We start from the raw sequence: 10723 nt of genomic DNA, 5'->3' as shown, positions 1-10723 counted from the left end.
GCATAACATATCTTTAAAAAGATAAGTCAGTACTGTTTCATCTCAAACAACGAGGCTTGATTTCAGAGCCCCAGTCACTTTGGTATGAAGGTCCATTATCCTTGGAAGAAAGGACACTTCCCCACCCCTAAACCTGTAGACTCCTTAAATCTTCAATAGTCTGTCCTTTTGTGCGAAATAGAGGCAGCAAGAAGAAAGTCCCAGATCAAGAGACTGGAATGAAAACAGAATGCTGAAGCAAAAAATGAATAGAAAGTAAGAAGCTACTTATTGTCCTCTTGTGGCTGGGATTTCACTGTGCCACCATCCTCTGGGCTTTCGTTCTCTGTTATCTTCTCTGTCTCAACACATCTTCTTTCCTTCCTTCCTTCCTTCCTTCCTTCCTTCCTTCCTTCCTTCCTTCCTTCCTTCCTTCCTTCCTTTTTTCTTTTACATCCTGGCTGAAGTTTCCCCTCTCTCCTCTCCTCCCAGTCCTACCTTCCCACCCCATCCCCTCTGTTACCCTCCCCCCCAAATCCACTCCCCCTAGGGCAGGTCTCCCATGCCATATCAAGTTGCAGTAAGACTAAGCACCTCCCCATGTATTAAGGCTGGGCAAGGTGACCCAGTATGAAGATGAGGGTCTCAAAAGCCAACAAAAGAGTCAGAGACAACCCCTGTTCCCACTGTTAGGAGTCCCACAAGAGGATCAGGCTACACAACTGTCACATACATGCAGAGTGCCTAGATCAGTCCCATGCAGGCCCCCTGGTTGTTGGTTCAGTCTCTGTGAGCCCCTCTGAGCCCAGATTCGTTGATTCTGTGAGTTTTCTTGTGGTGTTCTTGACCCCTCTGGCTCCTACAATCCTTTCTCCCCCCTGTACTTTGGATTCCCCAAATTCTGCTTAATGTTTGACTGTTGGACTCTTTTTCTGCACCCATCAGTTGCAGGATGAAGCCTCTCTGGTCTCTTTGATGAGGATTCTGCTAGGCTCGGGTCCCAGAACACTCCGCACACAGGACAAACTGTAGGTTGAAGGTTTGGTGGCTGGGTTGGTGTCCCAATCCCTCTACTTGAGGCCTTGTTCCCTCAGGCAGATTTTGAAACACAATTATTCCCGCCCCATACCAGGCCTACAGAACCACAACATTCAGGATGCCGTCTGTATATGTGCATTTTGAAATCACTTTCCAAGTAGTGCAGATGACCACCAAGCTTTGGAAGTCATCTGTGTTGCTTCTAATGTAGTTTCCTATGAATTCTGGTCTCCCTTCCTTTTGAGAGGTTTCTTGTAGCACACACTGAATTTGCTACGTAGCCGAGAATCGAGTTCTTGATCTCCCTGCCTCCACCGCCTCAGTGCTGGGATTACAGGTGTGAACCATCTCAACTGACTTACTCCTTCATTAATTCAACCAACATTCATTACACCTGTCCCACGCTAGGCTCTAGGGAAAGAGGTGAAAAGCCTGTCATCTTTGCCTTTGAAGGGTTAGCGTGATGAAGGACCAAAATGAGAACATTACAATTCCTAGACATGGTCTAAACACATCTCTTCAAGAGATCTTCACTTCTGGGCTCCTTAGCATCCCGACATTGTCAGCCTTGATCGACAAGTCAGACTCTCCCCTCCCTGCCCCCATTATTCTAGTTGACAACCCCCATGAATGTGTGTGTTTTAATTTTGAGACAAAATATACAGGCTAGCCTCTAATTTACAATCCTCCTGCCTCAGCCTCCCAAGTGCTGGGATTACAGGCACATACCACTACATTACTCTCATATTTCTTGAAAATCACTAGCCTCAGACCCAGAAAGAAACAAGAATTTGTCCAAAAATAAAATAAAGGTCTGAGAATACAGCTCAGTGGTAGAGATTTTTGTCTAGAATTGGGGCCTCTGGTTTAATCCCAGTAATACCCCAAAGTTAAATAAAGACAAGAGATAGTATTTATAGTGACTTCATTGTGCTGCTCACATTATTTTATGTACTTATTAATGCAATCTTTTCAAATTTTCACAACAATCTATGAGCGAGACATTACTCTCTCCACTCTATGATGAGGAAGGAGGCACTGATTTAACTCGCCCAGCTGCAAACCAAGCAGAATTAACGTTAAAAAATGTGTATGTTTGGATCTGCAAGTGCGAGTACTCGTGTGGTGCTACTAGAGGCCGGAAGGGGGCGTCGGATCCTCGGAGCTAGAGTTAGAGGCGGTTGTGAGCTGCCTGACATGGGTGCAGGGAACTGAACTCTAGTCTCGTGCAAGACAAGCAAAGGCTCTTAACTGTTGAGCCCTCTCTCCAGCTCCTTTAAAACCGTATGTCCACATCCAGATAGGGGCAGTGCTTGAAAAGAGAGCAACCCAATTCCCAGGCTTTTCTGGCGCTCGGTGGCGTCCTTGTTTTGCTACTCAGATTCAGGCAGATCAAAGACAGGGTCTTGCATCACCCATCGGATGTTGTAGGTTGTGGGTGCTTAGTAGGTGCTCACTAAATGCTCAGTGACGAGGCCGTTCCATCTCGCAGATGGCCGAATGGATCAGGATACTCTACTGCCGTAGAGGATTGGAGGTTGAATCCAGGGCCTCACACATGTTAGGCAAAAGTTGTACCGCATAAAAAGCCAGACAGACACTAACTACATCCACAGCCCCATGATGATTTAAACAGACCAACAAACAAGTGCAACAGAGCACCCTTCCCTTCCCAAACTAAGGCCCTCCATCCAGCTCCCTTCCTTGGCCCAGCACACACTCTGCGTTCCGTCCTCCCAGCCAGCAGGTGCCCCTAGACCCCCGGCTCCTCCTCCGCCGCCGTCACAGCTTCGCCCCCCCTCCACTCCCTCTACAGCTTCCTGTCGCCGCGATCCGGGCCCTGGGCTGTGGGCGCCCGGGCGCCCGAGGCTCCTCGGTGCGCTCGGCCAGGTAACAGCGCTCGCCGGCGGGATGGGCACCGGCCTGCCCTTGGCGCAGGCGGGGAAGAAGGCGGGCGGGCGGCCAGGTGCGCTCGGGCTCCTCTGCCCCGGGGCGCCGGGGCCTCTTTGCGCCAAGCTCTGGGCACCCGGCTGGATGCCTAGATAACGGTCCGAGATGGGGCGATCCGGGCTGGAAGCCGGGCGTGCCCGGGGCCTTGGGGCACGTCCCCCCGCGGGAGGCGATCTTGCTGCTGGCTCGAAGCCCCGGGCTGCAGCTCGCCCGAGGCCTGGAGCCAGGCGCCCGCCCAGCGCCGCTGCTCTCCGGGATGGAGGAGCCCGGGCACCGAGTTGTGAGGGCCTGGGAACCTCCCAGACCCCACACTAGACACGAAGGCTCAAGGTCACAGAGCTGCTTCTGCCGTTTACAAATGCCTGCTTTTTACTGGAGTGTTTGTAAATGGGCTACTGTTTCCTGTCTTGGGCCAGGGAATTAGGATTCAGAGAAGAGGACTCTAAAAATACTAATCGCCGAGTCCCAATCAGCTGATCCGCCTTACTGGCCAATGACCCTGGCCTTTCAAAGGAAGTAAGAGGGACAGCGCTTTTCACTCGGGTACTTTGTATGTCTGGCTCTTACTCTGAAGATTGGCCTAGAAGTTTCAGAAAATGTGTCTTAGAACTGAACTGACCTCCCCGCCCCCCCCCCCTTCAGCCCTTTTTCTGTTCCCTAATTTTAATTTAAACACATTCTTCAGGTTAAGTGATTTCCTCACTTACAGGTTTCTGATGGACACCTACTGTTTTCTTGAATGGGAACCTGATTTCTCATGAAAGCTGGACAAAACTTGCCCTTTGCCCAAGCTCTCTCTGGATAGCATTCCTGGGAGTGGCTCGTGTATTGAGGGGTGTCGGTCTGCATTTGCTAGAAAAGGGTTGAGCGGTTAAGTGCAGCCATGCAGAGAATTCCCGCAGAGATGAGACACGTAGCTGGTAGCTGATGTGTTTAGGATTTCTTTTTTATTTGTACTTTCAACAGAGGAGCTCATGTATATTAACAATGACATCTTAGTCCTTTTTGGAGTCTACTTTTGTATGATTAAAGTAACTCAGAGTTGACTATTCTTGTCTAAATGTATCAGCAAAATTTAAAAATCTAAGTTTTCTGACTTTAACATCTCTATCATTATCTATCCACCCATCCACCCATCCACCCATCCATCCATCATTTTGAGACGTCTTACCTCGTAGCCCTGGTAGGCCTGGAACTCACTGTGTTGACCTGGCTGAGCTCCTACTTGAGGTGATCCTCCTGCCTCTGCTGCCCCAGTGCTAGGATTATAGGTACTTACCAGCTGCTTCGCCTCACTTTTAACTGAATAATTGCCTTGAGGATATTTTTGTATCTCAACATTTACTTCAAAATCCTTTTGCTTCCTTGTTGATAAATAATAGAGTTGGGATACCGTCCAAGAGGTCTGGAGTCTTTGTTTGGCTCTCTATTTACATTTGCCTCAAGTTTTGATTTTGACTGATAAACCTATGACCCAAATCCAGACCTCAGCCGAATTTAGTTTCAGCTTAACCACATTAAAATGCCTGGTATCATGTGACTTCTAGCAGAAACCAAAGTGGTATTTTATTTATTTATTTTATTATTATTTTTTTTATGAGATCTTTGCCTCTGTGTGCTGCAGTGCGTGTTCGTGGTGTGTGTGTGTGTGTGTGTGTGTGTGTGTGTGTGTGTGTGTGTGTGTGTTATTCCTCTGTCCTGGTTGACCTTGCTTTTTGAGATAGGGTTTCTCAACAGGAATTAATCTTCTCCATCTCCCCCAGCACTGAGATTACTAGCATACACTGCCATGCTTTTTTTTTTTTTTTTTTTTTTTTTTTTTTTTAAACATGGGTCTGGGACTCAAACTCAGGTTCTCCTGTTTACATAAACTGAACTGTCTTTGGTGTCTGATACTGGGAATTGAACCAAAGGCTTCCCAAGTGAAAGGCAAGTGCTCTACCACTGAGCTGTACCCCTAGACCTTTCTCATTGTTTTGAGACATGGCTTCTGTAATAGCTCAGGCTGGACTTGAACCTGCTGTGTAGACCATGCTGACGTCAGACTTGGCATCCTCCTAACTCAGCGTCCCGAGTAGGCTGAGATTACAGGCACACACCACTATGCCTGGCTAGTGCTGGGATCTGTCAAGTGTGAGTGCATTATCAGGTACATGAGCTTTGCTGTCTGTGTATCACCATCCAAAGTCAGGAATCTCTGAAAGGTTATTATTGACATTGGATTGTTAGTTAAGTGTGGAGTTATCTTAATAATTCATAGGGCTGTTGCTGGTTTCCAGGACACAGCTTTCATCAGGTGCTGACATAGTATCTCTCTCTAGGGGGTTTGCAGTCATAAATACAGCAGCCACATTTATGTCCAAGAGTCTTGGATACATATATAGTAAAGAATTTCAGTAAAGGTCATGCCTTCATGTTATTTTATAGTAGCAGTTCAGGCATATGCACAACATGACCCGCTGCTCTTTCCTTAGGGTGCATCCTTTGTTTTCCTGGTTTTGGTCTCTTCTGTCATAGGATGGCATTAAGTCTGTGTCTGCAGGTGCTGTGCAGCCTGGGAGGCTGGCTCTCACTCTATACATCTTTCTGCCGCCTGAATAAGCACCGAAGCTATGAGTGGAGCTGCCGGCTGGTGACCTTCACCCACGGAGTCCTCTCTATCGGCCTGTCTGCTTATATTGGCTTCATTGATGGCCCTTGGCCTTTTACCCACCCAGGTAGGTAGAAGGGACAGTAGAGATTTTTCTTAGGGATTTATGATTGGGGCACTTGAAAAAATAGATTTGTATAATAATGAAGAATAATTTCCATTCTAATAATTTGTATTGCAGTCTTCATTGTTAACTTTGACGTTAACAATGACGTGTCACTACTGGCCTCTACTTTTCAAAACTCTTTTCTGCTATTGGGGTTCTTTCTTTTCTTGCCTTTTTGTGGTACTGGGGATTGAATCTAGGGCTATGCACATGTTAGGCACTGGGCTGTGTCCCTGTTCTCTTCTTTATTTTCATATATACATATATATATACATATATATATATATATATATATATATATATATATATATATATGAAAAGGTCTCACTAAGTTGACCAGGCTGGCTTGGCTACTCACTTGGTAGTGAAAGTTGGCCTTGAATTTATAATCTTCCTGCTTCAGCCAACAGAGTAGCTGGGATTATAGGCTTTTGCAATTTTATTGTTGATTTTTTTTGAGGCAGGTTCTTGTTTTATAGCCCAAGCTGGTCTCAAATTTCTAATCTTTCTATCAAACTGAAATGAAACAAATTCTGCAGTTTTGTATTTTATTTGAAGGTCCTTAATGATTTTTAAATGTGTCAGGTCATTGTACCTCATGTCATTGGACATGAGGACACTCTGGGAGTTCTCTCTAGAGTCTGCTTTCAGGATGGGTTAGAACTGCCAGTGTCCAGTAATCAATGAATCTGAGCTGGGTGGTGGTGGTGGTGTTGTACACCTTAAGTGGGGGCACAGGCAGGTAGATCTCTGATATTAAGGGCAGCCTGGTCTACAGAGCAAGTTCCCAGGCAGCCAAGGCTACACAGAGAAGCTGTCTCAAAAAAAAAAAAAAAAGAAAGAAAAAAGAAAAAGAAAGAAAAGAAAAAACAAACAAAAACCCAAAACTAAACAAACAAACAAAAAACAAAACCAAAGGAAAAGAAAAATAATGAATCTGATGTATATGACAGAGTGACCCAAGAGTCTGGGAACAGACCTTTAGCTGGTTAAAAGGGAGGGAGTTAGAACATTCACTAATTTTGTTAAAAACAACAAAATAACTGTTTTATGTTCTTTCACAAAAACATTGTGGTTGAACAGTCAAATCCCTCATTGAAGTCTTTGAGCTTTTATTACTACTTTGTTATTTTTCCTGATATTGTTTTGAGACAGTCTTACTCTACCCAGGCTTGCCTTGAGTTTACTCTGTAGCCCTTGTCTGTGATCCACAACCTTGGAGGCTGAACCAGGAAGATTGCTAAAAGTCTCAGACCAGCCTTAGCTACAGAGCAAGTACTAGGAAGACCCTGTCTCAAAAACAACAACAAAGAAAGACCACAGTTTTAGTCTTTAGGTTTGTTGATCTTTTTGAGACAGGCTCTCATGTAATCCAGGCTGGCCCTGACTCCATGTGTAGCCAAGGTTGGCCATGTCCTGATCCTCCTTCTTCCCCTACCCAAGTACTGGAGTTATAAGTAAGGGTAGATATTATGTTTTGTTTTATTGTTATCATTTTTTAAAGTTTATGCCAGGTGGTGGTGGCATACACCTTTAATCCCAGCACTTGGGAGGCAGAGAGGCAGGTGGATCTCTGAGTTCCAGGCCAACCTGGTCTACAAAGTGAGTTCCAGGGCAGCCAGGGCTACATAGAGAGACTCCTGTCTCAAAAACAAAACAAAACAACAACAAAAACAAGCAAGCTTGTGTCTGTCACTGCTTTTGTCTTCTTTAGTGGTTCAGACAAAAGGTTTTGAAAGACACCAGCAGAGGATCCCTATGCAAGTGGCCCGATTCCCAGCCCTGTTGTCTTTCTCTGTCTTGGTTTGTTTCAGGCTCACCGAACACACCTCTCCAAGTTCACATTCTGTGTCTTACCTTGGGCTACTTCATCTTCGACTTGGGCTGGTGCCTCTATTTCCAGTCCGAGGGTGCCCTGATGCTGGCTCACCACACACTGAGTATCTTGGGGATCATCATGGCTCTAGCACTCGGGGAGTCGGGCACAGAGGTCAACGCGGTCCTCTTTGGAAGTGAGATCACCAACCCCTTGCTCCAGATGCGCTGGTTTCTCCGTGAAACCGGGCACTACCACAGTTTCACTGGAGATGTGGTGGACTTCCTCTTTGTGGCTCTGTTCACTGGTGTGAGGATTGGTGTGGGCGCTCATCTCCTTTTCTGCGAAATGGTCTCCCCCGCACCCAAGTGGTTTGTGAAGGTTGGGGGGATAGCGATGTATGCTGTGTCTTGGTGCTTTATGGTTAGCATCTGGCGCTTCGCGTGGAAGAAAAGCATCAAGAAGTACCATGCGTGGAGAAGCAGGAGGAATGAGGAGCGACAGCTGAGACATAATGGGCATCTCAAGACGCACTAGCCAAGACTCGAGCCTGGTAAATGGATTGGGTTGAATTGGCCATGGGACCAGGATCAGAAACAGAACCGAGCTTATAGAACTTAAGAACTGAGATGCTAGTGCACTTAGGTTTTAAAAAAGGGCTAAATGGATCCATCGCTTAGTCAGTTTCCAAGCTAGGCATATGCAGTATTGAAACACTCACTCCTACACTGGCACTTGCACATCCTCAGCGGTGACTGGCAAGTGGCGTCGTATAGTGAGGGCCATTGCCACTCGCTTTTGGGTCCCTGTGTTCATGGGAGGAGGCCTGCTAGATATTCAGAGCGCTTTGAAAAGAACTTGAATCAAGTCAGTGCTGTCTCTTGTTCCTTTGGAAATAACTCCTGAATTCCACGAGACCTTTTAAATATGTTCAGCCCACGTGCTATAAAAGGAGGGACTCGCAGGAAGGGACATGCGTTTGACATTCAGGCATCTGCAATGGGATCTGTTTCGCCAAGAGGGACAGAAGGCCGGGAGGGAAACTAGCAATGTTTGGCAGGGAATTCCCACTGAGCCTCCCGACACTGACTGTGTCAGAGGTTCCCAGGGACACCCTTGGGTTCCATGATTCATCAGGAAGACACGGGGCTTAGCCTCTAGTCTCATAGCTCTGATTTATGACAATGAAAGGCTACAGAGAAGACTCAGCCCAGGGAAAAAGGACCTTTGTCAAAGCCTGTGGGAGCTAGGTAGGAGTTTCTGAAGTCTCCTGTTTGGATATCGAGGAGTGATTCATGACAGCACACATGAAAGCCATCAAAGATTTGGTGCCCAGAGCTTTTACTGGCCAGAGGTCATGTAGGCACCTACTTAGCCCAAGACAACATTCAAGATTCCTCACAGTGGGTGTTCAGCATAAGCCATCTTGTTTCAGAAACAGTTTAGGAGTAGTGAGCCAGTCTAAGCAGCTCCTGCTGGGAGCCATCTCTAAGTTGCAGCTCCTAGGTGCCAGCCAAGGGCCAACATTACACGCAGGCCTTTGCAAAGGATAGCAGTTCAGGCCTGCTGCATTAACTCTTGTGTGCACAGAGACTGTATCGCTAAGGCTCTGAATGCAAGATGAATGAGGTGTGGGTAGATTTAGATTTACTTAGTCCTGTTGTACGGGTTCTGCCCTACCAGGAAAAGTATGCCAGTTCTCAGGGCTTTTGTGAATTAATCTGCTAGGCATGAGAGGCCATGGCTAAATTCCATGGGGATTTACCATGTGGATTCCACTGTACTTGAGATGGAGTTCAGGTTTCAGCTCCTGGTACATACTGCAAACTAGAACCAAAGATTTCAATGTACGTATTGGCCTCAGGGTGATGAGGCTATTTCTTTCCTTCCTTCCTTCCTTCCTTCCTTCCTTCCTTCCTTCCTTCCTTCCTTCCTTCCTTCCTTCCTCCCTCCCTCCCTCCCTCCTTCCCTCCCTCCCTCCCTCCCTCTCTCCCCCTCCCTCCCTCTCTCCCCCTCCCTCCCTTTTTGTGCAGATCCATTCCCTTTTTATCGCTTTCCCCCCCCTCTCCTGAGATATGGTCCTGCTTGTATAGCTCAGGCTAGCATTGAACTCTATCTTCCTGCTTAAGTCTCCTCAGTGCTAGGATTTCAATCCTGTGCCACCATGCCTGGCTCTAATGTAGGGCTTTAATGAAAAAAGAAAGTATTATTTGTTTATGTATTTGTTATTTTTACTATGTTATTTAGATCAATGGTGATTGGCTAATTCAGTTGGTAAGCCAGGAAATGGTGCTACTGAAGCAAGGCTGAAGGTCAGCAAGAAGTGTCAGTCCATTCTCTAGTCACTGGTGACACTAACCCAGTGAATGACCTTACAATTGATGGTATTGGCTACAGAAACCAGTCCTGGGGGAGAGGTTAGAAACATGTAGGCATTCTTGCAAATGGAAAGGCACTTTAATGGTGGGACCTTTCAGGTGACTGTTATATAGTTAAAGGGGTTGCTTTGGACTCTGGGGCCTTTGTTTTTGTTTTCTGGAAAGAGAGCATCATAGCCCCTTTTCTATGATTTGTGTCCCAAATATGCCGGTGTGTTCCTTTCCAGCCACACTGTGGGCAGAATTGGAAACTGGGGAATGCTGATTTCAGCAAAAGCATAGTCAAAAAGAGTTGGCTTGGCACACGCACGCGCGAAGGAAAAACAAAACCAAACTGGCTTTTTATTTTGGCACTGTACAACCCACTCTAGACCAGACTAGTGAGCAGGGTTAATCTAATCCTGGCTCTTTCCTCCCTTACCCCTCAGAAGTAAAGACTGTCGATCTTTCTGTCTGAGGCAAACTCAAGGGAATGTAGGTTTTCTTTCTTTATTTTTTGACAACAAGACACCTGAACAAGTGGTAAGGGGAGGGGATTCCTCATTTCAGCTCTCCTTGATGTTCTAACTCGTAACTATGAAGACATTTCTCTTAGCAGACACTGTGAAGATGACTCAGCAGTTAAGAGGTCGCCTGTTTTTACAGCACAGGTAAATGAAGGGCAGATTAGTGTGATGTGTCCCCAGACAAAAGGAAATACTTGCATTACTGTGTAATCATCCCTGATATTGCTCAAGAAAGATTTATATTTCAATACAATTTGTACTAAATTTTATAAAAATAAAGTAACTTTTTATAAACCCAGA

At 46.2% G+C, this 10723-nt stretch overlaps 1 protein-coding gene across 2 annotated transcripts; it reads left to right on the top strand.

Moving 5' to 3' along the window:
* Positions 1–2806: 2806 nt before the first annotated feature.
* On the top strand, positions 2807–10723 carry Tlcd5 (TLC domain containing 5). Of its 2 annotated transcripts, none has more exons than XM_015999734.3 (3): positions 2807–2907; positions 5510–5684; positions 7538–10723. In XM_015999734.3, the coding sequence occupies exon 3, from the start codon at positions 7642–7644 to the stop codon at positions 8074–8076; it is 435 nt and encodes a 144-aa protein (XP_015855220.1). In that variant the 5' UTR covers positions 2807–2907; positions 5510–5684; positions 7538–7641; the 3' UTR covers positions 8077–10723. The 2 variants fall into 2 exon arrangements, with proteins under 2 accessions (XP_015855220.1, XP_006981302.2); XM_006981240.4 differs by having other exon boundaries at positions 2828–2907; positions 5485–5684.

Source organism: Peromyscus maniculatus, chromosome 7, assembly GCF_049852395.1.
Source record: "Peromyscus maniculatus bairdii isolate BWxNUB_F1_BW_parent chromosome 7, HU_Pman_BW_mat_3.1, whole genome shotgun sequence".
Classification (NCBI taxonomy): Eukaryota; Metazoa; Chordata; class Mammalia; order Rodentia; family Cricetidae; genus Peromyscus; species Peromyscus maniculatus.
This window is presented reverse-complemented; position numbering and strand designations above follow the sequence as displayed.

Bases quoted from the DNA above. Each gene is read 5' to 3' on its own strand.
- Tlcd5 (XM_006981240.4), top strand. From the start codon at position 5,486: ATGGCATTAAGTCTGTGTCTGCAGGTGCTGTGCAGCCTGGGAGGCTGG. The intron at 5,685-7,537 runs GTAGGTAGAAGG...GGTTTGTTTCAG, and splicing joins TTGGCCTTTTACCCACCCAG to GCTCACCGAACACACCTCTC.